At 36.8% G+C, this 27,859-nt stretch overlaps 1 protein-coding gene across 1 annotated transcript; it reads right to left on the bottom strand.

The window, feature by feature from the left end:
- Positions 1-6,570: 6,570 nt before the first annotated feature.
- Positions 6,571-27,303, bottom strand: si:ch211-1a19.3 (uncharacterized). The gene is made up of 5 exons (XM_059341820.1): positions 26,843-27,303; positions 15,946-16,042; positions 12,241-12,394; positions 10,613-10,761; positions 6,571-8,777 (listed from the first exon to the last, which is right to left on the bottom strand). Coding segments are annotated over exons 1-5 (729 nt in total). The 5' UTR covers positions 27,170-27,303; the 3' UTR covers positions 6,571-8,775.
- Positions 27,304-27,859: the final 556 nt, after the last annotated feature.

The raw sequence follows: 27,859 nt of genomic DNA, 5'->3' as shown, positions 1-27,859 counted from the left end.
AGTATCTTTATTCCTGTTCTATCTGTCTGAATCCTGGTGGATCAGACCAGAGTCCATAGAGGAAAACAGATTTAAAGAGACATCAGTCTGTATGTTCTTATTAAAAACAAAAATCTTTTGGTGCATCATCACCAGTGGTGGAAAGTAACTAAATACATTAAAGTGCTGCACTTAGATTGTTTTATATATTCTAAATTATATTCTGAGTGGATCCATTCTGCATGATGAGTACTTCTACTTTTGATACTTAAAGTACATTTTGATGCTGATACTTTTGTACTTTTACTTCAGTAAGTTTTGATTGCAGGACTTTTACTGTAGTGGAGTAATTTCACAGTGTGTATTAGTACTTTTACTGCAGTAAAGGATCTGAATACTTCTTCCACCACTGATCATCACGGTGCATGTTTTAGTTTCAACGTGTCGTTTGATGCTACAGAAGTCATGTGACTTGGTGTAAAGAGCGATAAAGTCCACGTCGGTCGAGTCAAACAGACACGAGACTTTCACCTGGAGCTGTTTAAAACCAAAAGTTAACTGTGTCGAATAAAGAAATATAATTAAATGTTTATAACAAACTTCAGGATCTTTTCCTAAACCAACCAAGCAGTTAGTTATAATTCACAACTTTAACCACGTGTTTTAAAACGGCAGCTGAGTCTAACTGATGTTAAATGAGTGAGACCGTAGACCTGGTCCTGTGGACTCCAGCTGACCCCCCTCCTGTCTCCTCCTCAGGTCCTGGTCCCCGTTTCGTCCGTCGTGTCTCCTCTAACAGTCGGGAGCGCTGGCGGCAGCAGAACGTTAACGGGGCGTTCGGCGAGCTGCGGCGCCTCGTCCCGACCCACCCCCCCGACAGGAAGCTCAGCAAGAACCAGATCCTGCGCCTCGCACTCCGATACATCCACTTCCTGGGCCAGGTGCTGACGGAGCAGGACCTCCTCAGGGGGGCCCCCCGGCCCCGGGCGGGCAGCCTGGACCAGGAGGACCAGGTGGACCAGGACCAGGAGGACCAGGAGGACCAGGAGGACTCAGATGGTCTGGAGCAGGACTGTGGAGGACTTCTGCAGAACCTCCACCTGCTGACCAGCTTCGGTCCAGACCGTCCCCCATGTTGGCTCCCAGAGAGTCCAGACCAGGAGAGTCCAGACCATCCCCCATGTTGGCTCCAACAGAGTCCAGACCAGGAGAGTCCAGACCGTCCCTCATGTTGGCTCCCAGAGAGACCAGACCAACAGAGTCCAGACCGTCCCCCATGTTGGCTCCCAGAGAGTCCAGACCAACAGAGTCCAGACCGTCAACCATGTTGGCTCCCAGAGAGTCCAGACCAACAGAGTCCAGACCGTCCCCCATGTTGGCTCCCAGAGAGTCCAGACCAGGAGAGTCCAGACCGTCAACCATGTTGGCTCCAACAGAGTCCAGACCAGCAGGGGGTCCTGGTCCAGGACTACATGAGTCTTTACTGATGTGAAGTTTTTGTTTTAAAAACAGCAGAATCGTCCTTTAAAGTTTATTGGACCGAATGTTCGTGTGATATTCACATTGATTAATTAATTATTAATGAATTATTAGATTAACTAGTTTTATTAGCAGGTTTTGGTAGTGATGGATTACTAGAAACTGTATTTTATGACAGTTAGAGTTTAAGATGATTTTGAAGTTATCCAAAGTATTTGGATCTTAATCTGAGTAATCTAATGGAAAATGTTAGAAATTACATTTATGTGCATGTATTGAGAAATGTGATATGTTTTATAATAATCCTGTCGGACTGAAATCAGTTACAAAGATCTGTGACGTGTTTTATTCTGTCAGAGAAGAAGAAGTTCTGCTGACTCAGCAGGAGAATCAGTAACCAGACTCAGTTTCTTTCATGTTGAAGGAACTTTTGGTGCTTTTATTGTTTTATTCTTTGTGATATTTGGTTTAAAAAAAAGGAAAAAAATGTTTGCTGATTATTTTCATCTGTGGTGAAAAATGTTTCTGTAACAAATGAGATAAAAATAAAATAAAAAATACATTAATTCTGCACTGACAAACACGTTGTTTCATTTCTTCCATAATCAGATTTTTCCTTTAAAAACATTTCATGAGTTTTTTCCTTTGAACATTATTAGTAATATGATTTTGTCACAATTTTCACATTTTTTCACCAAACAATCAATTAATAGGAAAAATAATCACAAGTCAATAGTTAAAAATGTAAAATCCTGTTTTTACATGAATGCACAAGTAATGACAATCTAATGATATCATATATAATAACGTAACAGCTTGCAGGGACATTTTTATACTTATAAAACTACATTTATCTGACAGCTTAATTAATTATATAATAATATATAATAAAGTATTACTACAGATTATAAACATTCATTAAAATCAGCTGCAACATTAAACTGATGAACACACAGAGAATTACTACTTACAAAAAAAGAACAAAAGTATAAAGCTCACAGGTGGTCGGGAGGGGCGGGGCCTGTCACTGAAGGGGGCGGGGCCAATGATGAGTGGCTGACTGATAACCATCTGAGCCAATCAGACGCCCCGACAGAGACAACAACAGTAGCAGGTCCCAGAGGAGAGAGGGGCGTGTTTCAATTAGTGTCTCTCTCTGTGTGTGTGTGTGTGTGTGTGTGTGTGTGTGTGTGTTTGTGTGTGTGTGTGTGTGTGTGTGTGTGTGTGTGTGTGTGTGTGTGTGTGTGTGTGAGATGAAGCTTCAGTCTCAGTTCTCACCTCTGTTTCTCTTTATTGTCTCACTTTATCTGATCTGAAGCAGAGAAACAGACGCTGCTGAGTCAGCAGAGAGGAAAAGTACATTTACTCTAGTCCAGGGATGGGCAACGGGAGGCCCGGGGGCCACATACGGCCCGCACCCTCCCTTGAAGTGGCCCTCAGTACAACTACATGCATTTGAGCATGAAATCTTAAAAGTGCAGTGTAAAAATGCACAAAATTACTTTTATTTTCGCAATTAATGTTGGTCTGCTGTTCTTGCACTGAAAAAAAAGAAATCACAGTAAGTGGTTATTTTTTATTTGCTTCAAACCTTTTGTATTCCTATTTATACTGTTATACATGCATTTGAGCATGAAATATGTTGAGTTACTGCACTGTAAACATATTTAAAATTGCAGTTTTATCATATCTGGTTCAGTGCATGGTCCTATATGTGGCCCTGTGGTGGTGAACATGAAACATTGTGGCCTCCTGCAGCATTTAAGTTGCCCATCCCTGGTCTATAGTATAAGCTTTAGTAACCTGAGGGCAGAAACACCTGAAGTTAATGTTTTTCCAACTGAATGTTTCCTTCAATTAAAATCAGAAAGCACAAAAACACCCTGAAGTCTCTAAATGTTCTTAAAGACTCTTTAGTTTTCTCCTCGTCTGGTTCTGATTCTGCAGGAAGTTACAGTCAGTGAAAAAATTATTAGTCCATTGTTTTCTTCAATTTATTGTCCATTTTAATGCCTGCTACAACTAAAGATATGTTTGTTTGGACAAATATAACAACAAAAATAGCTGATAAGAGTTTAATTTAAGAGCTGATATCTAGACAGTTAACATGGTCTTATTGATTAGCAAAATAATTTTCAATAAAACCATGGAAAATGTCAAGATTTTTTCAGCTTTTTTGCCAAAATGAACACCCCAGTTAATGTTAACATGAGTCACTCAGTACGTTTACACTACACTTGAAAAAAACAAATTATTGCCTTAACCCTCTAGAGTCCATGAAAACACCTGCACATTACTTCTTCATGACGTGAAGACATAAAAATGAAGCAACATTGAGTCTCTCCATCAGCTTCCCTCTAAAGTTCTGGCTTGAAACTCCATGCCAGATTTTTTTTTGACGATATTCGGCCAAGTTAAACTGGAGATAATGTCAAATATATTTAGTATAAAAATATAGAACTAGATATTATCCTCATTTTACCTGTTATATGTTGTATTTGCAACCTGTGTTCATATTTGCAACATTTAAAATTCTGTGTTTTGAAACACAATTTTCAAGATCAGATTTTATGTTTTCCTTTGTTTCTTTTGGGTTCAAAATTTTGATCAAGTAAGTCAAAGTTAAACATTAATTATCAGGACATATAGGTGAGGTAACGCTGAAAAAACTGATACCAACATGGCATGGTGAAGATTTTCTAACAGATTTTTTAAAGGACATAACAGCCCAAGATTTCAGAGGGTTAATGTGACTATAACTGGACAACTGAAGTGCATGTAAACGTGTTAGTCCGACTGATGTCGGAGTTCTCCAACTCTGATTAGGACACAAAGATAATGAGATTGGAATAGGATTTACACCTGCATGTAGGAGGAGGAGGACACGTTCCCGTCAGTTATTAAATTTTCTCAGTTGCATGTAAATTGAGACAAGGACAGAAGTCCTATTAGATGGCAAAATCAATTTTCAAGCATAGCTCGATTAAACTGTTCATGTAAACGCACTGAGTCAGTGATCAGATCTCTCTCGCTCCTCCACAGTCCAAATATGGTCTGCTTCCTGTTTCCAAAAACAAGATGCGTCCATTATTTATACAGTCTATGGTTGTAACCCTGGTTCTCTGAGTAGAGAGACTATCGCTCCACTCTGCTACATATCTCATATCTACGGGGAAGCTGGAGAGAGAACTTACAGTTACTTAGTAACCCTGGTTCTCTGAGTGAGGAGAACTGCTGATAAACAGCTTTCAGTCGTCTGGTAACATTAGAAACGTGTCTAAAACACATAATGATCCTATAGAATATAATGCATTACTGTAGATTAAAGCACCCAACAGGATATAAAGGAGGCAGAATGCAACAAACACATTAATGCAGCAGGATTATTAATCCAGAAACTAGAAACAGATGGAAGGAAAATATCCTGCTGCAACATACTGAGACACAGTATGAACAGGAACGTGTTGATCCCCAATAAAACACTTAATTAAACGCTTCAGTTAGACGTTAAAGCTCTATTATTATAATCATGACATCATATATTGAAAGAAATCTATTTGCACACCACTTTTCATAACACATTAAGGATGACACAATACAGAATCTATGAATAAACAGCAATAAATAAAGGTTAAATTTAGGTTTTTACTTGTGGTGTTTGTATTTTTACTGCAGTGTTTTTATTTCCAATCAGCAGAAATGTTTCTCCGATCAGATAAAATGAGACAATAAAGATCTGCAGAGGTGAGAACTGAGACTGAAGCTTCATCTCACACACACACACACACACACACACACACACACACACACACAAACACACACACACAGACGCTAATTGAAACCCGCCCCTCTCTCCTCTGGGACCTGTTACTGTTGTTGTCTCTATCGGAGCGTCTGATTGGCTCAGATGGTTATCAGCTCCACGCCGCTCATCATTGGCTAGTTACGGTGACAGGCCCCGCCCCCTGCTGACCTCATAACCTCCTATCAGACGGCGGTGTGGGAAAACGCCACGCCGACTCTCACACAGGACCTGATGAAGGTGACGATGATGATGATGTCTCACAATAATTACATATAATCAATAAACTAAATGATCTGATTAATTAACTGAGGAGGAAAATATTTGGATTATCTAATTTGCTTTTATTTTTTTTATTTAATCAATAATAAAAGATCTCTAAGTAAAATTAAAAATATATAAATAATGACAAAAATATATAATTAATAATAACAACTATATAGTAATAATAATAAGAAATATATAGAAGCAATAATTATATATATATTTATCATTATTATAATATATTTTTGTTATTAATTATATATATTTTTGTATCACTCATATATATATATTAAATACACATATAATTAATAACAAAAATATATGCTTAATAATAAAAAATTAAGTTATATGAAAAAATATAGAATTAATAACAAAATAAAATAAAATAAAAATTAAGTAAATAGTTTAAAATATATATAAGTAATACTAGAACAAAATACATAATCAATACAAAATATATAAAATGATATAACTAATAATAAAAATATAAAATTAATATTAAAAAATATATAATTAACACAAAAAAATTGCACTTTTGTTCCATTTTATCCAATAAATTCAAAATAGAGGACAAAGAATAAAACATTTTTTAGAAACTTTTCAGGTTTATTATTCTCATTAAAACATTCACCTCCTCCCCCGACTCACCCCCCCTCCCCCAGCCCCAAACCAGCCCCCCCTCCCCACCCCACACCGCCAAAATAAAACAACAACAAAAATTAGATAAAAGCCTCTAAAAGTCGCGTCGCTGCTTCGTCGAGCTTCAAGCTGTGAGTTAAAAGTCGGAGATAAATCTGCTGTTAACGACGAGTTCGCACGAGTCAAAGTAAAAGGAACGAGCCAATCACAGCGCAGCGTGGGAATTAAGAAAAAAACAACAGACACGTTATCGTCACAATGATATTAATTAGACGGCCAAACATCGTCGATGACAGATGATCTTAACCGTAAATTAACCTCCTTTTATTTATTTTTTCTTAACATCCTGTGAATCTGTTGTTCTTTACGGTCAGACTCCTCTGTAGCGCCCTCTGGTGGAATCACCCGGTATTTTCTATATTTTTATACGTTGTTATTTATGTGTTTATAGCTATAAAGACGTATGGGGAGAAGCTGTTCAAAATGTTATTGTAATCAATAAAGAAATCTTTATGATTCATGAATTTGAACGTTTCTGCTCTCGATGCACAAACACGTCGTTAAACAGCCGATAAAATAAATCTCCGGCTTAAAAAAAGTAACAAACTGACAAAAAAAAATCATTCACACATTGAGTCTGTTCACAGCTGACAGTCTGGATCAGCTGATCAGATCTGCTGATGTTTCAGAAATCCTCAAGCAGGATCATAAAAAAGTGGGAAAATTACATATTGATTGATTCTGTCAGGCAGCAGGTGATTAGTCAAAAAGTGGCATTAAGCTTGTTTATTATAAAAGGGTTTTAAATGTTTTGCAAAGCAGTGACTTGGTACTTTTTAGTGATGACTTATTGACCATAAAGCTGAAAAAATTGTCCTATTTTTGGCTTTAAAGTTTTCTCGTTAGATCCAAAGAGCCGCTGATTCCTCATTCAACATTTTGTCTCAACGTTCTGCTTCCTACAGTCGAAAAATTACTGATCTCCACTTTCTTTCCTAACGTTACTTCTGGAGCTTTGATGGAAAACATCAGGAGGTCGAGGAGAGATTTGAAAGAGAATATGTGAGAAAAGATGACCGCAAACGGGAGATTTAACTGACGTTGGTCTGCTGTGTTGAAACTACAAAGTTCTGAAGATGGACTACAGAAAGCATGTCTGAGATTCTTCTCCTCATGTTGTTTCATGCAGGATAAATAAACGACAAAAAATGTGACTTTATAACTGAGTTAGAACCAAAATAAAAAAGGAAAATTGATTGTCGAACACAAAAAAAGAGAAACCAGACGGTTGAAACCTGGATCCTGATCAATAGGATTGGCAGCAAAATATACAAAACATTTTATATATATATATATATATATATATATATATATATCATTATCTCCATATATATATCATTATCTCCATTCCTTCTCCCTGAATCTATTCCAGCTGATTAAAACCAGATTTAACCGTCAGGTGTGAACAGAAACTGAACTAAAATAATTTCCACGTTCTCTCCTGCTCGTCTCTTTCCTCCGTCAGTCTTTCTTTGATTTAATTGTTTCTTTATTATTAACCAGCAGAGAAATTCAACATGACCTCTCAAACCTGCATTCTGTCTGACATCGTATAGAAGTCTATGAGAACATGATTTCTCAGTAAACACTCTCATAATGAGTTTATGCTCTTAGCCGTCAGTTTCAAGTCTTCTTCAGTACAGCATGATGATAATTTGGTAAATTATGATCCATTTAGAGAGAAAATAGACCAGAGAGAAGGGGAGGGGTTAGGGGCGGGGCTACAGCATGATTGACAGGTCACTTCAGAGTTAACCTGGAACTTTTTGGTCGATCATAAACGTCTCTTCAGTTGGACTTTCTGCACATGAACGAGTGGGTGACGCCACTGTCAGTATGTGTATTATTTAATTACGCACTTTAATCTGCTCTTATTGTGAAAGGTAAACTTCCTGTCTGTGTTGTAACACTGCCGGGGCACGATCAATCTGAAAACGGTGTGCATCGTTTTGCTCCGTTTGCGTGTTGAACGACGTATTTTCCTGAAGCGAGGTCAGACAGTTAGAGGTTCGTTTTCTATCGTGTCAGAAGTTTGAACCAATCAGAAGCGGCGTGGTTATAAAACGGCGCCGGCGTCCATGGCAACGTGTTCAACGCACCCACCGCCGTTTGATTCAGAGTGTGTATGTGGCGCCCCCTGCTGGCTCTGCAGAGAAACACCTGCAGGATTCATGATACAAAAATAAATGTGATTCTTAGTTCTGAAAGCTCTGATGTCCCTGAACGCACCAGAGTTTCTCCAACAGTCTCAAACGCATCACGACTTTAAAATCCAAAGAAAAGCTGACGGAGGATTAAATTCTGAATAATAATAACAACAATAATATTTAACATGAATGAAACAGTGGTGAAGCTGCAGTCAGTAAACGTCTCGGCTGTTCAAGTCAAAGCAAAAGTTTCTGTCCAATCACACGACAGCGTGACACGTCAGCGTCTCCATGGCGATCTGTCGGTTTGTTTGTACAGCAGTCATTAGGTCTGTCCAGGCTCCGCCCCCCTCGCCGTCCTGGACCACAGTGCTCGCCGCCCGACAGGTCGCCGCCTCGCCGCGCTCCTGAAACACACGATGAACACCTGTCAATCAGGGAGGAAGCCCCGCCCACTGACCCTCTGACATCATCAACACGTCAAAAACATTTTATTAAGAAAAGAACTGAAATATTTCTGTATGAGCGTCAGAAAGACAAAAAAAGGAGAAAAATATAGAAAAAGGAAAACAATAAAACATAAAAGAAATAAGAAAGTGAAGATAAAAAAACCTGAGAAAAAAATTTAATGAAAAATAAAAAAGAAAGAAAGGAAAAACAAAAAGGAAGAGACAAAGAACAGAGAAAGTAAAACAAATAAAACATGAAAAAGAAAGAAAAAGTTAAAAGAGACTATAAAAAATAAAATAAAAGAGGGAAAAGACAGAAAGAAAAGAGAAAAAATAGAGAGACAAACAATAAAAGGAAAAATAATCAACAAATAAGAAAGAAAATGGACAAAGAAAAAAGATGAAATCTAAATAACAATAATCTTTATTTAAGAAATATAATGAATATATTTAATGTGATATGACTAAATAATAAATAATAAAATAATTATGAGCTGTCACGACATCAAGACAAGTTGTATCTGTTATTTTATCCTTATTTTTGATTTTATTCATCTTTGCCTTTTTAAAATACTTATTATCTAGCTTTTCTACTTTTTATTTAATTTGTTTTTACTATAATTAATATTTATTCTTATGGCTCTTAAGTGTTTCGTTAATTTAATTTGTATTATTTGTATTGGTTTTGTTGCATTAATATTTTTTGTGTTTTTATTGTTGTAATTATGTTTTATGTGATCAACATATTTATATTTATCTGGATCTATTTCTTCCTGAGGTTTCTGGTTCATATTTTAGACGTAAAGTAAAAATAACAGACTGAGACTGCAGCGACAAACTGCGACCAGCAGGAGGAGCTGCTGAGGTTTAAAAGCCTCAACAGGTGTTCATCTGGAATACATCTAATAATAATAATAATAATAATAACAATAACAATAACAATAACAATAATAATAATAAATCTTTGAGATTTTAGATTTGTATGTCTTCTTTCTAATAATTTTGTTCTACTATTAATTATTGTTATTTAAAGCAATCACTTATATAATTTATATATTTTATTATTATTTTCCAAGATGCAAGGTGACATTATGACATATAACTATGAGAAATAATGAATTAATGAATTAATTAATGAGAAAAAAATTACAGTGTTTTTTAATAAAAAATATTATTTAAATATATATTTACATTATAATATATAAATATATTAATTAAATTAGAAATAAAATATGTAAAAAATAAATAAATAAGAGAAAATTATTTTAAAAAAGAACTCATAACAACATCAGTTAATCAATTAATTAATAATATAGACATATTTTAAAAGAATATCATTAACATAAATTGATTCAAAACTACCAAATGAAAATGAAAAAAATGAAAAAAATAAATAAATAAATAATATATTATAGCATTTTAAATTCATAAAAAACTAAAAAGGTCACAACTATCATATAAAAATAATAAATATTTTTTATTTATTTATTGCACACTTGACTGTGACGATAAAACCTGAATCTGTCTGTAATAAAGTTTATAAACAAGTGAAGAAATCTGATGCTGCAACTTGTTTTTAAAGCCAAAACATATTTCTTTAATTTCTAAAGTATTTCCATTAAGAAAACATGAATATAAATGTGTGTGTAACAGGTTTGATACGAGACAGATGGAGGATTTAATTTCTCGCAGCTGAATCTGACTCCGTGTTTTTCAGGGTGAGTGATGCGTTCGGGTGCAGTGGGAGTTTTGTGGTTTGGTTGATTTACAGCCAGTGAGTGTGATGAACTCACAGGTAATCAGATGCAGAACGACGCAGACGAGCAGCGTCAGCGCCGGAATACCAGCGAGGGGCGAGGCGGCGCCCGAGGGCGGGGCGGCGGCGTCCTGCTGCGGCGTCTGCTCAGGGACTTCAGGCGTCGCCGCGTCCTTACACTTCTGACTGTAGACACAACAAGAAAACAATATTAAGAAACCAATATTAATAATATCAATATTAATTAACAGATAATCATCATTAATAATCATCAATCAGAAACATCTCGATCAATAAATGGAGAGAATTTCTAGTATGGAGCTTTTTTGTCCTGTGTGGAGAAGAGAAGCTGCCAAATAAATAAATAAAAAAATAAATAAAAAATTGTACAAAAAAAACTACATAAATAAATGAATATGGCATTAAATGCACCACAAATATTAAAATTAAAATAATTAAAATATGTTAAAAAAATGATAAAAAAAGAATATTATTATTTTGTATATGTATTATTATTAACTAAATAATAAATGTTAAAAAATATCAAAAGTAAAGCAAAAAAATATGATTCATGTATTTTATATTAATGTTATTTTACAAAATAAATAAATAAATAATCTAAATAGGAAAGTAAATACATTGAATTGACTTCTATTTTTACATTGTTTTATTATTTAAGGCCAAAAATAAATATTTAAAAATTAATTGAAATATGATTAACTGAAGAAAAAATAATAATATAAAAGCAATCAAATAAAGATGCAAATTAAAATAAAATTTAAATATGCAAAAAAATAAATAAAAATGAATTAACTAAAGAAAATAATAATAATGTAAAAATACAAATAAATAAAGATGCAAACTAAAATATTTTTTATCAATTAATTTATGCATATAACTACTTTAATATTATTATTAGTACATTTAATGTCCTATTAATTTAAACATCAAGTCATTCATTTGTTTAATTATTGTTTATCTTGTAGTTTCTGTTCTCCTCTCTGTAACAACATGAGAGCAACAAGAGCTTCAGCCACCAAACTGAAGAAAAGAAAAGTGAAATTAAAGACGTTCCTTCTTAACTTTCAGTTCCAGGTAAATGAAACCAGGTGAGAACCCTCTAGAACCTCTAGAACCTGTAGAACCTGTCAGGAACAGGTTGATCTGTGTCTGAGCTGCACGGCGTCGTCTCTACATGTTTCTCTACATAAAGATTTAAATCTGCAGTGTGTGTGTGTGTTCTTGTACTTCCTACATAGTGAGGACCGGAACACGTTTCTAACCAACAGAGTGAGGACATCCTCACTTCTTCAAAAGTCTGTTTGAGAGTTCAGTATGAGCTGAAATATGTGCCACCAGAAAACTGAATTTGAATTATTTATATTTGAATTTGAATTGTTTAATTTGAATCACTGCATTGAAAAACTGAATCTGACATTGTAATTTGAAATTTAATTTATTAGTTTGGAACTGAACATTCAGTTCTCACAATTCAAGTAGTTGAGGCAGAGCAATCGAGCGCAGATACACAGAGCGCCTCTTCAGCCAATCAGCACCTCCGTTTTCTGCGCCCTCACAAAGATAGAAGTACAAGGAGTTGTGTGTGTGTGTGTGTGTGTGTGTGTGTGTGTGTGTGTGTGTGTGTGTGTGTGTGTGTGGACTCACAGCTGTTTCTGCAGGTACTGCTGCTGGGACTGACAGGCTCTGGTTTGACTCTGAGCCGCCAACATCTGACTCTCTGCTGCCGCCTTCAGGCTGAAACACGACTCGGTCTCATGGACGGCGAGCGTCACGTTCTGCTGCAGCAGGTCGATGCGGTCTGAGACGGAGACGGAGACAGAGAGAGAGAGAGAGACAGAGAGAGAGAGAGACAGAGAGAGAGACAGGTTATGATACAATAACTGAGCTCTGATCAGGTGAACAGTCGGACTCTTCGGGGTTCGAACCGTCGACCCTTTGTGTCCCTGAGAGGAAAAATTACTGAGAGAAACATCAGAGACACAGAGAGAAACAGACAGGAGGAAGAGAGAAAGAAAGAAAAAATATTTTTTTTTAAAAAGAAGAAAAAAAGAAGGAAAAATTACAATGAAATCAGGTAAAGATTAAAAATAAAATAAAAAATGTAAATAAAAAAGAAGGAATTAATAAGAAAAAATGAAAGAAAAGGAAAAAAGAGGGAAAAAAATCACAAATAATGACAGAAATAGAAATACAATATAAAATTGATATAAAAAAGAAAGATAAAAAGAAAAAGAAAGGAAAAAAGAAATCAGAGAAAGAGGAGAAAAATCAACAAATAAAGAAAAAGAGAAAGAAAAGGTTAAAAAAAGGACAGAAAGTCTCCCTAAGTTGCAAAGAAACTTTCTCTCCTCTCTGTTCTATCTGCAGGTTGAATCCTGTAGTACTGTAATACTACAGTTTCCTGTCAACACTTATTTATTTATTTATGTTTCCTATGAACATTAAAACATTAATCTGAGTTTTATTTGTGTGTCCTGTGAACATTGAAGCATTAATCTGGTTTCCGTGGGAACTGAAGCGTTCAGCTGCTTATTAACTTATAAGGAGACGAGTTTTTATCAGAGAATATTTCAGGAATGATCTCAGCTGCCAGCTCATGTTTTCTGTTCTTCGGCCTGTTTGGAGCAGATCCTGGATCAGATCCTGGATCAGGTCCTGGACCAGGTCCAGAGCTGCTGAGGTCACTGCCAGCAGGGCTGAGCCAGATACCAGGAACCAGGACCAGGTTCAGTCCTGAACCAGGTGCTCAACGTTTATTACATAAGATTAACTCTGAAGTTAATAAAGAAAAGAAACTCTGTGCTGTTCCTTTTGTTCTGTTGTTCTGTCTACACTCTTTATATTGTTCCTTGTTCTTTAATATTTCTTCTTGTTTAAACTGCTCGTTAAATATTTATTGCTATTTTACTGAAGCTTCTTTCTATTTTTGCTGCTGTAACACTGAACATTTCCCCAATGTGCGACTGATAAAGAAATATCTAATCTTAAATAAAATAGACTTTGTACCAGGTGCTGAAAATAAAATAAAATAAAATAAAATAAAATAAAATAAAATAAAATAAAAATAAACTCTGGACCAGGCTCTGAAGTCTTACTGAGTAAAAATCTTAAATAAAATCTTAAATCATATCAAATAAAAATAAAAATAAATTAAATTAATTCTGGACCATGTGCTGAAGTTTTACTGAGTAAAAATCTTAAATAAAATCTTAGATCATATCAAATAAAAAATAAAATAAAATAAAATAAAATAAAATAAAATAAAATAAAATAAAATAAAATAAAATAAAATTTGGACCCGGTACTGAAGTTTTATTAATTAAAACTTTTAAATAAAATCTGAAATAAAATAAAATAAAAATTAAATTAAATTAACTCTGGTGCAAGTGCTGAAGTTTTCTTAAAAAATAAATAAATCTTGGAACCTGTTCCAGAGTCTTATGAAGCTAATCTAATAAATCTTATAAATCTCATGAATCTGTCAGCTGACTGTTTTGGAGTAAAACGTATAAAGTTCCTCAGTTTACTCGATTAAATGACTCAGACACATTCCAGCTGTTGCCGAGCGACCGGAGCGTGTTGGAGGAGAAAAATGAAAAGTTGTTCCAGGCGTCAGTGATGTTTATCAGCAGGAACAATAAGCTGCTTCATATCTGCTTTAAACAGGATCCATGGCTTCCCTCCGACCATTCACAGCAGGAAGTCTCCCAGCGAAGCCTCGTTAAAGCTTCACAGCAGGAACAATGATTCATTAAAGCTTCCATCAGCTTCCATCAGCTCCTGTTCAGCCCAGGACTAAAGTCAGGGAAACACCTCGTCACCGCCACCTGCCTCGTAAACACGTCCTCAAGCTTTAAACTGCAACATATAGCAAGAAATATGAAGATTTATACGCAGCTCAGAGATGTTTGCTCTGACGGAGAGTAAAAAATATTAAATAAAACAGGAGAACAAGAACAAAAAAGAAAGAAAATATAAAAATAAATTTAAAAAATTCAAGAAAAAGAAAAATATAGCAATATTAAAAGGAAAAAAAGAGAAAAATCAAGGAAACAAAAACAAATGCGGAAAAGAAATAATATAAGAAAAAAGAAAATAAAGAAAAAAGGAAAAGAAAAACTATAAAAAAGAAAGAGAAAAGAGAAAGAGAGAAAAAAAGGAAATATAAAAATATAAAAAAGAAAGATAAAAAAAAAATTAAGAAAAAAAGGAAAAGAATAAATATCAAAAATATATATAAAAAAGAAAGAAAAAGTAAGAAAAAAGAACAAATGATGAAAAAAAGAAAAAAGAAAAGAAAAGAACGAATAAAGAAATAACAAAAAGAAAACTAGAAGGCTTTGGTAGCTTAGCAACCAGGGACAGGTGGCGGCCACCAATCAGAGCAGAGCAATCAACTGAAATCAGCTGCTCCTGTGACATTTGACGCCACTGAGAGAGAGAAAAACAGCTGAAAATTCCCCTCGAACAGAAAGATTTTTTGTCCAAACCGTAGCTCCTATCAGTGAACTGACTTCACTTTGAGCATCCTGAGTTCTTCCTGAACGTCTACATGTGTGTTTTGTGAAGAAAAATGAAGAAATTGTCTTTTTAGAGCGATCAGAAGAAAGATTTTTCTCTCCCTCTACACTCTGGGAGGAGTAATCGACCAAAAAAAAAACACGGAAAAAATGGTAGAATAAAATCTAGGAAGAAGCCCGGTGGAGAGTATAGTGTGCTCAGACAAGCACACTCAATTAAAGAAAAACAGAATAAAATAGAAAATATAAAAAAGAAAGAAAAAAGGAAATTAAAGGAAAGAACAAATTAAGAAAAAAAGAAAGCAATTAATAGAAAATAAAGTCCTTTACTTTTCTGTCTTTTCTTTCGTCTCAGAGTTTTAAACTTCCCATCAGAGCGTTTTGAAGTTTTCCTGCTGAGAGTTCAGTTAAAAAGTTTATATTTATACTTGTGGTTTTTCTTTCTTTCTTTCTTTCTTTCTTGTTATATTTTTGTTTTATTCAAAGTTTGGGTTTTATAAACTTTTCTTTCTTTTCTTCTGTTCAGAGTTTTGAACTTTTCCTGCTGATGTTAAACTGAAGATCAGTTTTATATCCGTGGTTTCTGTCTGATAATTAAAGGAGTCTCTCTCTCTCTCTCTCTCTCTCTATCTTTCTCTCCGTCTCTCCCTCTCTCTCTCTGAAAACACATTCCTGTTGTTTTTTTTAAAACCGACCAATCGTGTGTGTTTGTTTACTCTGACTCACGGGTCTCCATGGTAACCGGGGAGGGAAAATGCAGCTAAGAATAAGCGCGGGGCCGCTGAGAAAGTCTCCTTTCATGGCAGTGAGGCAGTTTTTCCTTCTTTACCTTCCTGCAGGTCGATGATGGCCGTCAGGTTGGCCTCCGTCTGGCGGAGCTGCTCCACCGCCTCCTGCAGCGCGCTGATGTTCCCGTTCAGGACGACCTGCAGCACGAAACAAACACACCCAACATGACACACTGACTCACTGCAGCAGCGCTGGAGGAATCCATTCAACTAGTGCTGCTTCTGATCAAAAACATCATGTTGTGGTAAAAATAACTCACAGAGAGTCTGTTGTTGCCTCGTGAGGACGAGGGAGAGATTATGTGTTTGTAAATGAAACCTGATTAAAGTGAATATAGAGTGTGTGTGTGTGTCTGCAGGCTGCATATAAAACATTTACAGGAATTAAACTAAAAAAGGTGTTAGCCTCACAATGAGCTGTTGTTATGCTGGAAAACACACTAAAAGGTCTAAATGAGTTGTTGTACAGCCCTGATACAGAAACAGTTTGGACGCTGCGTTTAATTAGAATAAAATCAGAATATATTAAATTCAAAATCACTGAATATATTTGCAAGGGGAGGTGGGAGGGTCTAACAAACCTAGGAGACGTAAACATTGTTTTAGTAAACGTAAAATGACCAAAAAAGCATCACAAAATGACAAAAAAATACACAAAAAGACACAAAATGCCTAAGACAGACACAAAATGACATAAAATGACCCCCAAAAATTAATAAAAAAAGACACAAAATGACCAAAAAAAGACGAAATTAATCAAAAAAGATACAAAATGAAAAAAAAAAAACCAACACAAAAGTACCAAAAGAGAGACAAAATCCCCCAAAAAGATTTAAAAATGACCAAAAGACAGAAAACATGACCAACAATGATGTAAACTGAGAGCAGGAGAAACTCAATGCAAATATCTTTAAGGACTTTTGGAAAATCCCCAAGGACTGCTAGAAACCCGAAGGCCCCCTCAAATCTCTTCAAGGACCTCTGGAACATTCTTATGGGGCGCCAGAACCATAAAAAGTCCACTCAAACATCCCTAAGGACTGCTAGAACTTATATAAAGCCCCTATAAAGCCCAATTAAATCTCCTCAAGGAAGCCTGGAACATCCCCAAAGACTACTAGAACCCTAAAGCCCCCACTGGAATCTCTTTAAGGACCTCTGGAACATCCCTAAGGACTGCTAGAACCCTAAAGGCCCCTACAATCTCCTCAAGGACCTTTGGAACATCCCCAAAGACTGCTAGAACCCCATAAAGTCAACTCAGATCTCTTCAAGGACATCTGGAACATCTTCAAAAAACACTAGAACCCTATAAAGACCCCACTGGGATCTCTTTAACGAACTCTGGATCATCCCCAAGGACGACCAAACCCCCAAAGGCCTCTACAATATCCTCAAGGACCTTTGGAACATCCTCAAGGAACGCTAGAACCATAACAAAGTCAACTGAAATCTCCTCAAGAATGTCTGGAACATCCTCAAGAAACGCTAGACCCTGTGGTGCATTCAAGGACTTCACAACATCTGAGACCTGAGAATCTGCAGCATGACACAAGAAACCAGCAGGTGGTTAAATGCTGCAGCAGCTCCTCAGGTCCAGGACCAGGTCCAGGTCCAGGTCCATGTGGATGAAGACCAGGCGGTTCCAGGCGGTTCCCGGCTGCTGTGGGCTCTCTGAGCTGTGACGCTGATTGAAAGCAGAACGACGAGAGAAACGTAGAGAAACATTCCTTTCTCTGGACGCAGCAGTTAAAGTTAGAGTCGCTCTTTAAACACACGGCACTTAAAGGAACCGTCCAAACAAACGTCCTCACCCTGAGAGGGTCCTGATACCACAACTACACACAATACACACACTGTACACACTCAGTACACACACAGTACACACTCAGTACACACTCAGTACACACTCAGTACACTCTGATGTCCTCGTGTTCTGGACCTGTCAGCACCTGCTCAGAGACTCTCAGGTGTCGAACATGTTTCTGTGTTTGTTGCCTCGACAGAAAAGAATCTAAATAGAAACCAGATCAGATAAGATTCTTTATATCCTCTCAAGACCACACAGGATCCTCAAAGATTCCTGGAACAACCTAAACGACTTGCAGGAACCTCAAGAATTCCTCAACAACTACTAGAACTCAACCAAAATGTCTTCAATAATCAATGGAACACAAATCTTCTCCAGGATTCAATGAAAAAACCCTCAACGACTCCTGGAACATTCTGCAGGATCATTAGTACACGATCAAGGAACCCTTCAACCTCCTCAAGAACTCCTGCAAGGACTTGTGGATCTTCAACAATCCCTGGAACATCCTCAAGAACCCCTCGAACATATTCCAGGACCAATATAACCAATACTCAAGGAGCCCTTTAACCTCCTCAGGCACCCCAAGGGGCACCTGGAACATCTCCATCAAGGACTTCCAGGTCTAAGGAGAAGTGGAAATGTATTGGGGACCCTTGGAACATCCACTGCTTCAACATCTTCAAGAACCCCTGAGCATGACTAGAAACCTTATCAGGGACCACTGAAACCTCCTCAAATCTCTTCAAGCACCTCTAGAACATCCTCAAGGATGACTAAAACCCTAAAGGCCCCTACAATCTCCTCAAGGAACCTTTGTAACATCCTCAAGGACCACTAGAACCCTATAAAGTCCACACATATCTACTGAAGGACCTCTAAAGGATTGTCAAGGACCACCAGAACCCTTTAAAGCCCATTCAAATATCCTCAAGGATACATAGAACATCCTCAAAACCCACTAGAGCCCTATAAAGCCAACTCAAATGTCCTCAAGGTTCTCTGGAGCATCCTGAAGGACCACAGAACCTTAAAGATTCAAATATTAATATTTCATCACCTCAGTCTGAAGTTTCATATTCAGTCTTTAAATAAAATGTTATTTTATTTTGGTATTGAAGAAACTTTCCGCTGATCTCTGCGGTCTAGAAACAGTTTGTTGTGTTTCACTCTGAGCTCTTTGGGGATTTTCTGTCTGTTTGAACACCTGGAGCCGCTCGACAGGAAGTGATGCGCAGGAAGCAGCAGCAGAGAGCCGAACATCACAAAAACACAAATACACGAATACACAAATACACGTTAGTCTGGATCCTCTCGGGTCAGTCTGATGGACCAAAAATACTAGAACCGATCAGAGGATTCAACAAGTGATGGAAACATGTCAACAGACTTCAGCGAGCAGTGACACAGGAAATGATTTATTAAACTCATTTATTTTAACCTGTAAAAGCTCCTGGAGCTCTTCAAGACTCCTGGAATAGAGACCAATAGAAACACGCTGCCTCTCATTAGTGACATCACTGAGTCCTTTACTGACAACACCATCATCAAATCACTTTATACATCTTTATACATGAGATTAAGATTAAGGGAGGGAGGATGAATGGAAAGGAGGAAGGAAGGAAGGAAGGGAGGGAGGAACGGAGGATAGAAGGGAGGAAAATATGGAGAAAAGGAGAAAGGAAGGTGGGAGGGAGGGAAAATGGAAGGGAAGAAGGATGGATGGAAGGGAGGGAGAAAGGGAGAAAGGAAGGTGTGATGGAGGAAGGAAGGAGGAAGGGAGGAAGGAAGGAGGAAGGGAGGAAGGATGGTTAAAACAATGCAATATTAAATAATAGTAAAAAAGGTAAAGGTATAAGGTATAAATGAGGAGAAATGGTGGAAGAAAGCAGAATAAAGGAAGTATGCAAGAAAGGAGGGAACAGAGGAGGGAAGGATTTAAAGAAAAAGTGTGTAGAAGATAAGTAGGTAAGTAAACAAGGAAGGAGGAAAGGAAGCAAGGGGAAAGGAAGGGAGGAAGGAAAGAGGATCTAAGGAAGGACAACTGTAAACAAGGAAGGAAGAAAGTTAATAAAGGAGGAAGGAAGGAAAATGAGGGAAGGAGAAAGGAAGTTTTGAGGATTTAAGGAGGACAGAAGGGAGGAAGGGAGGGAGGGAGGAAAGAAGGGAAGAAGGAAAGAAGGGAGGGAGGGAGGAATATGCAATATTAAATAATAGTAAAGGAGGTAATATAAATGAGGAGGAATGGTGGAAGAAAGCAGAATAAAGGAAGTATGCAAGGAAGGAGGGAACAGAGGAGGGAAGCATTTAAAGAAAAAGTGTGTAGAAGATAAGTAGGTAAGGAAGCAAGGAAGGAGGAAAGGAAGGGAGGAAGGAAAGAGGATCTAAGGAAGGAAGAAAGTTTTTAAGAGAGGAGGGAAGGAAAGGAAGGAGGAAAGAGGACAGAACAAAGGAAGCTTTAAGGATATTGGTAAGTAAGGAAGGAAGAAAGGAAAGTAGTTAAAGCTAGTTAGAGACACGTCCTCACAGGGTAAATCGATCAAAAAACTAAATAAATATCTTCGAAGTGAAACTAGTTTAATAATGACGTCTTGTGACTCAAACAACTGATTCTCAGAGTAACAGAAAGTGATCAGAGATCAGAGATCAGAGATCGATCTGAGCTGAGAGAAACTCTGTGAATGTCTCACTTCACCTGTAAATACCACACCTGCCTCACAGTTGCCACAGCTCGCAGCACGCTCTTATTTTGAAGGAATGCAGCAGTGAGGTTACCTGAAGGGGTTAAATCATATCAGGGTGTTTTTTTTTATTAAAGTGCTGAGTTGAAGACAGGAAGTTGGTGTGAAGCAGATCGACCGACAACGTGAATCAACTTCCTGCTGTAACGTCAGAGACTCTGAGAACTAAAACGACTGATTTTATCAAAGTAGTCTGGTGTCTCTAAGATGTGACAGATAAAAGCTTCAGTTCCTGTCAGAAAGATCCATCTGACAGCGAGTTACAGAGGAGGAAATAATATAAACATAGCATACACTTTAACTGATATTGATTATTTTTAAAATCTATTTATCTGCAGCCCTCATCCACAGAAACATGTCTCTCAAAGCCACCAGACCCCTTTAATAAATAAATTACTGTTGTGTGTTTGTGTGACTTTGGGTCTCTGATCTGAACTAACGAGCCAAACTTAAAACTCAAAGAAGAGGTCAAATAAATGTTTCCCAAAGATGGTTTCTGTCATTTTAGTTACACTGTAAAAATAAAAATAAAAAGTCTTAAAAAAAACAGTAAAAAGTCTGGCAGCAAAAGTTTCCAAACACTTACCATCAAATAACAGTAATAGCAGTAAACAACCGTCAGTTATTTTATTGATAACTTCTTTAAAAATACAGATAATAAACAGTAAATACCTGTATTTGAATATAGCCTATTTATATATTCGTAGAATCATTATTTTTTTTAATTTAATATGATAGTATGTGTTTTTTTTTTCCTACGATTAATTTAAAACCATTATTATTAATTTTTTTTTTTTACAGTAAATTTAATTTAACTGTTAAGTTAAACTCAGCCATATGATGATTATTTTTCTTTTCTTATTTACTTATTTGTACATATAATTCAATGTAACAGGTCACTTTTTTTTATGATATTGAAGCGAAACAACCTGCAACCTCTTGACAACATTAACCACGTGTTTAAAATAGCTAATAGTTACAATTTAGGTTTGATGACATGATGATCTCCTGCTGCCAGTAGCAGACATCATTTAGGAAATACTGCTATGAGCCATTAATAGTGTACGGTTGTCACATAATTCCACGACACACCATTTAGGAACCACTGGTCCGTCTCTATGTTCCCTCTGTGGCAACAAAGAGTTAAAAACAGCAACAATCAGCTCATATTCCTCTGATATCACATGGAGAATAAACCGTCTGTGGGCTGAAGGGTCACTGACTCTTCTTGTGTAAGAAGGTGTTGAGGGTATTTGAGTGGACTACATAGAGTTCTAGTGTTCATGAGGTCCTTGAGGATATTTTAATGGGCTTTATAGGGTTCTAGTGGACCTTGACAATGTTTCAGAGATCCTTGAGGAGATATATGTGGACTTTATGGGGTTCTAGTGGTCCTTTAGGATGCTCCAGAGCTCCGTGAGGACATTTAGGTGGACTTCTATTTCTAGACTTCTAGTTCTATCAGTCCTTGAGTATGTTCCAGAGGTCCTTTAGGATGTTTCAGACATCCTTGAGGAGATTTGAGTGGATTTTATGGGGTTCTAGCGGGTTTTGAGGATGTTCTATGTATCCTTGAGAGTATTTTTGTGGACTACATAGAGTTCTAGTGTTTATGAGGTCCTTGAAGGAGATTTGAATGGGCTTTATAGGGTTCTAGTGGTCTTTGAGGATACTCCAGAGGTCCTTAAGGACATTTGAGTGGACTTTTCTAGGGTTCTAACAGTCTTTGAGGATGTTCCCGAGGTCCTTGAGGAGATTGAAGTAATTAACCACGTGTTTAAAATAGCTGATAGTTATTACAATTTAGGTTTGATGACATGATGATCTCCTGCTGCCAGTAGCAGACACTCATTTAGGAAATACTGCTATGAGCCATTAATAGTGTACGGTTGTCACAAAATTCCACGGCACGCCATTTAGGAACCACTGGTCTGTCTCTATGTTCCCTCTGTGGCAACAAAGAGTTAAAAACAGCAACAATCAGCTCATATTCCTCTGATATCACATGGAGAATAAACCGTCTGTGGGCTGACGGGTCACTGACTCTTCTTGTGTAAATGTTTCACAAGAACACACAACGTTTGTTGCCTCACCCTGTTTTCATAACACACTCAGGTCAGTAGGCCTGACCGCTGGGGATTCTGGGTAATGCAGTGAACAACAGTCACACCTCTGTTAGCGGGAAACAGCTTCACTCCTTTACACACTTTCTGTTTCTATAAATAAAAAGGGGAATATTCCAGATTGTCCAGTGATGACGCGAGAGTTTCCCTTCAGCAGAGAAACGGAGGGAAGAAGTCAGAGAGGAGAGGGAGGAGCAGAGCAGAGGTGAAACAAGGAGAGGAGGAATGAGTCAGGACCAACCACCACGGGAGGAGGAGGAGGAGGAGGAGGAGGGAGAGCAAACACTCACTTTTTCCAACCAACAACTCTGAGAAAATGAATCTGGAAGCATCCAAACTCTTCACAGTTTAAACAGTCGGCAGGGAAAAACTACTCAGAGTCCTTAAGAACTGGAGGGAAAATATAAAGTGAGCTGGAATGGAAAGAGTGGAGTAAGGAGGAGAAGCTCTCCGTGTTCTCACGTTAACAAACTCTGAGGAGGTCCAGTGACACTCAGAGCGTCTGGGACTGAAGACGCTCCGTCCGGTTTCTCCCTGAATATAAAGGTTCAATAAGGTAGTTATTGATGGAGGTTATTTCAGGGGACAGATGGAAGCTGTTAGTGGGTGTGGTCCGCTCGCAGCTCTGGCACTCACACTGAAGAAGAAGAGTCTATTTCAGGCTCAGTTTGGTGCTGAGCTGTTAATGCCACTTTACACTGTAAAAAAACAAGTTGTTGAGCTTCACACAGGGAGAACTGCTGCTGGAGAACACGGAGAGAAACTTTACTTCTGTGTTATCTGTCCGCCTGAATGAGTGCAGTCGGGTTTTCTCCTTTATTGCCTCTAAACAAATAGAATATAGTTTTCACAAACATGAAACTGATTTGTAAAGAGTCTTCAGCCTCTCTGAGATAATCTAGTCCAGATTGGAGCAGACTAGGTGAAGTGGTTTTCCAATCTGGACCTGGTCTAACATGGTCCAGGTATGAAAAAAGCACTTAAATTTGCCTTTATTGCCTTTTAAGAAATAGAAAACTGTTTTCACAGACCAGAAACTGAGTTGTAAAGAATCTGCGGCCTCTCTGAGATAATCTAGTCCAGATTTGAGCAGACTAGGTGCAGTGAATTCCAATCTGGACCTGGTTTAACGTGGTCCAGGTATGGAAAAAAACAACTTAAATTCGCCTTTACTGCATTTTCACAAATAGAATAAAGTTTCCACAAACCAGAAACTGAGTTTAAAGAGTCTACAAAACTTAAAACTTGACAATAAAAAGAGACATAGTTGAACTGTTTTCAGTAGCAGTTTTGTCTCTTTCTCTGGGGGAAATACTTTCTGGCTTTTAGCTGCAATACTGCAAGTGGCCGATATTAACAAGTAAATCCAAAAAAGCACAGTTGTGGTCTTGACCGGTCTTGAAATAAAATCCCGAGTCCGCTTTGTCCGAGACAGAGACAAGACCGAGTAAAAATACAGTCGATTCCGAGACGAGACCTTCAAAAACTTGTCTCAAGACCGATCTCGAGTACTATAACACTGCTGTCAGCACTGAGACATGAAACTCCTCAGAAACCACGTGAAGCTGTTTACACAGAGCTCAGGGGAGGGGACAAGACACAGAAACACTTCAAAATGTACAGAAATGTTTCTATAGATTTGGTTTTATTCACATTTTAGTCAAATAAATTGATTTTTTCTCATTCTAACTGTGTTATTCTGCACAAAGACATGTTTGAGTTGTTCCCACTTCTAGCCATGATTGTGCTGGTTCCATAAAGCTGCAGGACTTCTAGATAATATAGATTTATATAGATTTTTTAGAGATGTATATGCTGCAGTGACAAACATCCGCCTGTATGCAGACGATGCTGTTGTTTACTGTTCTGAAGCTTCATGTGATGCACAAAACATTCAGTTACTTTAAAGTGGTTCTAATTGCTGAAAAACTGAAGTCATGCTGTTTATAAATTATTAGTTTTATCTGAGTTCTCTCTACTTATTTTTGTGATTGTGCTGCAGGATTTTATATATATTCTATATATTGTAGTGAAAAACAAGGCTACAAAGAGTAAAATGTAACAGGAAACTTCTTGTTGGTGTTCAGATGGTTTTCTACCTGGACCTGGTCTAAAAAAGCAGTCAAATAAAATATTTATAAAAAAAATAATAAAGCTTTCACAAACCAGAAACTGAGTTTTAAAGAGTCTTCAGCCTCTAGTCCAGTTCTGAGCAGACTTGGTGCAGATGGTTTCTGGTCTAATGTGGTCCAGGTATTAAAAAAAACTCTTAAACTTGCTCCTAATCTCTGTAATCGACTCAAGCAAAGTTTTACAAAACTACAAACGTCACGATAAAAAGAGACATAGGAGACCTGTTTGCAGTTTGAGGTGAAAATGTGGCAGGAAGCTGCTGGTTGGTGCTGAGAGGGTTTAACCTCAAACTAACTGGTGTGACAAGATGAAAAAACTAAACAGGAAGAAACAGAAACAGATTCAGCTTAATTTCTTTAACCTTCAACTTAAACCTCAACAGGAGTTTCCTCTGAGGACAGAACGATAAAAACAAGCTGTTATTATAAATAAAAACTGGTTTAGATTACACGGAAAACTCAAAATAATCAGGATTTGAAAATAATAATAATAATAATAATAATAATAATAATGATAATAATAATAATAATAATAATAATAATAATAATAATAATTAGATAAAGAATAAAATTATTTGACAAAAACCCAAAATAATGAAAACAATCAAAATTATTAGATACAAATAAAAATAAGATAAATAACATAAAATAAATAGGATAAAATAATAAAAACACATTCATTTTTTTAAAAAAAAGGATATGAGGAAAAAAAGCTAAAATTATAAAGAAAAAAGTAAAGATAAAAAATAAGATAAAATAAGAAAAATACATTAAAAATTTAATTAAAATTAAAAAAGGAAATAAAAAAGTTTAAATTATAAAGAAAAAGTTAAAACAATTAAGACAAAAAAAATTAAGATAAAAAATTAAGATAAATAAAGAAAAATACATTAAAAATGATAAAAAGTTCAAATTATTAGAAAAAAGTTAAAACAATTAGAAATAAAAATATTTAGAAATAAAAATGACAAAATAACAAGCAAATTAATAATTAATAAAAAGTTAAAATTATTAGGAAAAAAAGATAAAATGAGATAAAGGCAAAATATCCTGTGATTAATTTATTAATAATAATAATAATAATAATAATAATAATAATAATAATAATGATGATAATAATAATAATAAATAAAATAATTAGACAAAAAACCCTAATAATGAAAACAATCAAAATCATTAGATACAAACAAAAAATAAGATAAAATAAAAGATAAATAAAATAAAAAATTGAAAAAACGTAAAATAAAAAAGTTAAATTCAATTTAAACATTTTTTTTAATTATTAGAGAAAAAAGTCGAAATTACTAAATAACAGGAAAAATATTTAATAAAAAGTCAAAATTATAAGGAAAAAGTTCAAATGAGATAAATGATACCCTGTGATTAATTTAATAATAATAAACCGGTTTGAAGCTGTGACCTGAGTTCTGATAAGTTAATAATAAATAATAATAATAATAAAAAGTCAAAATTATGGACTCATAGTCGAAATGAGATAAAGGCAAAATATCCTGTCACTAATTTATTAATAATAATAATAATAATAATAATAATAATAATAATAATAATAATAATATAACTAATAATAATAAAGTGGTTTGAACCTGTTACAAGATAAATAAATAAAAAATTAAATGAAAAAATTTAAAATAAGGTAATAAAAATTTAAAATTATTAATTTCAAATAATTAGATTAAAAAAAAATCAAAATTATTAGGAAAAAAAGTGGAAATTACTGAAGAACAGGAAAATTATTTAATAAAAAGTCAAAATTATTAGGAAAAAGTTAAAATGAGATAATAAAGCGGTTTGAAGCTGTGACCTGAGTTCTGATAAGTGAATATAATGAATGAATAACTGCTTTAAAGTGTATTCACAGTTTTTCTGTGTGCTGAGAGGGTTAAACCTCAAACTAACTGGTGTGAGAAGACGAAAAAAATACACAGGAAGAAAGAGAAACAGATTCAGCTTCATTTCTTTAACCTTCGACTGAAACCTCAGCAGGAGTTTCCTCTGAGGACAGACGATAAAAACAAGTCGTCCTTCAGGAAAGATTCTCTCTAAACAGGAAACTGAATCTTTGTTTCAGAGTTTCATGAAGGAATGTGAGTCTAAATGTTGAATGGACTCACGTTGTCGTGGCGACACTCCTCCAGCGTGGCGTTGGTGGCGTTCAGGTGTCCCAGCAGCAGCAGGATGCTGCTCCTCTGGCGGGCCTGCTCCTCCCTGGACGCCTCCACCATCTCCTCCAGCGCCACCTTGTTCTGCCCCCACACCACCTTGGCTCCCTCCAGCTTCTCCGTCTTGTCCTGCAGCTCCAGGCGGCACTGGGCGGCGCTCTTCAGGTCCGGAGACGTGGACCACACCACGATGACCACCAGAGAGATGACGGACCAGAGCGCCAGCAGGGCGATCACCACGTTCTTCGCCGTCTGGGACGACTTGGAGGCAGCGGCCATGATGAAGAGGAGGAGGAGGATGAAGAGGAGGAGGACAAGCTGCAGCTGCTGCTCTCACTGAGTTCAGCTCCACTGACCAGGAGTTTCCCTTCAGCGGAGCAGGAGCTGCAGGAGGCCACACCCCCACCTCCCCACACCCCACCTCCCCCTCCTCCCCACCTCCCTGTGACTCCCCACCCAGAGCCTCACCCTCCTCCTCCTGCTCCTCCCCTGCCTCCCCACCCTCACCCTCCTCTAACTCTCCTGCTCCTCTCCTCCTGCTCCTCTTCTCTCCTCCTGCTGCTCCTCCTCTCCTCCTGCTCCTCTCCTCCTGCACCTCCTCCTGCTCCTGTTATCGAGCACGCCCTGATCAACAGGAAAGTCACAACACACACACACACTTCACACATAGACCAAACTTTCCATGTGCACTCTGTGTGTGTGTGTGTGTGTGTGTGTATGTGTGTGTGTGTGTCTGTGTGTGTGTGTGTGTGTGTGTGTGTGTGTGTGTGAACACTGAGGCGTTCTGTTTCTGTTTCCCTCTCAGATGAACCTGGATGAACTCTGTTGGATCTTTTTTGGCAGAAATGAAACTGAGAGAAACAGAAACTTAATCTTCTGTCCTCCTCTCTTCTCTTCTTTTCTCTTCTTTTTCTTCTTCTGTTTCATTTTTCTTTTTTTTTCTTCTTCTTCTTCTGTTTCGTTTTTCTT

Source organism: Centropristis striata, chromosome 9 (genome assembly GCF_030273125.1).
Source record: "Centropristis striata isolate RG_2023a ecotype Rhode Island chromosome 9, C.striata_1.0, whole genome shotgun sequence".
Lineage (NCBI taxonomy): Eukaryota > Metazoa > Chordata > Actinopteri > Perciformes > Serranidae > Centropristis > Centropristis striata.
This window is presented reverse-complemented; position numbering and strand designations above follow the sequence as displayed.

Bases quoted from the DNA above. Each gene is read 5' to 3' on its own strand.
- si:ch211-1a19.3 (XM_059341820.1), bottom strand. From the start codon at position 27,169: ATGGCCGCTGCCTCCAAGTCGTCCCAGACGGCGAAGAACGTGGTGATC. The intron at 12,395-15,945 runs GTAAAGAAGGAA...TCTCCGTCTCAG, and splicing joins CATCATCGACCTGCAGGAAG to ACCGCATCGACCTGCTGCAG. The intron at 10,762-12,240 runs GTGAGTCCACAC...TTGTGTCTACAG, and splicing joins CAGTACCTGCAGAAACAGCT to TCAGAAGTGTAAGGACGCGG.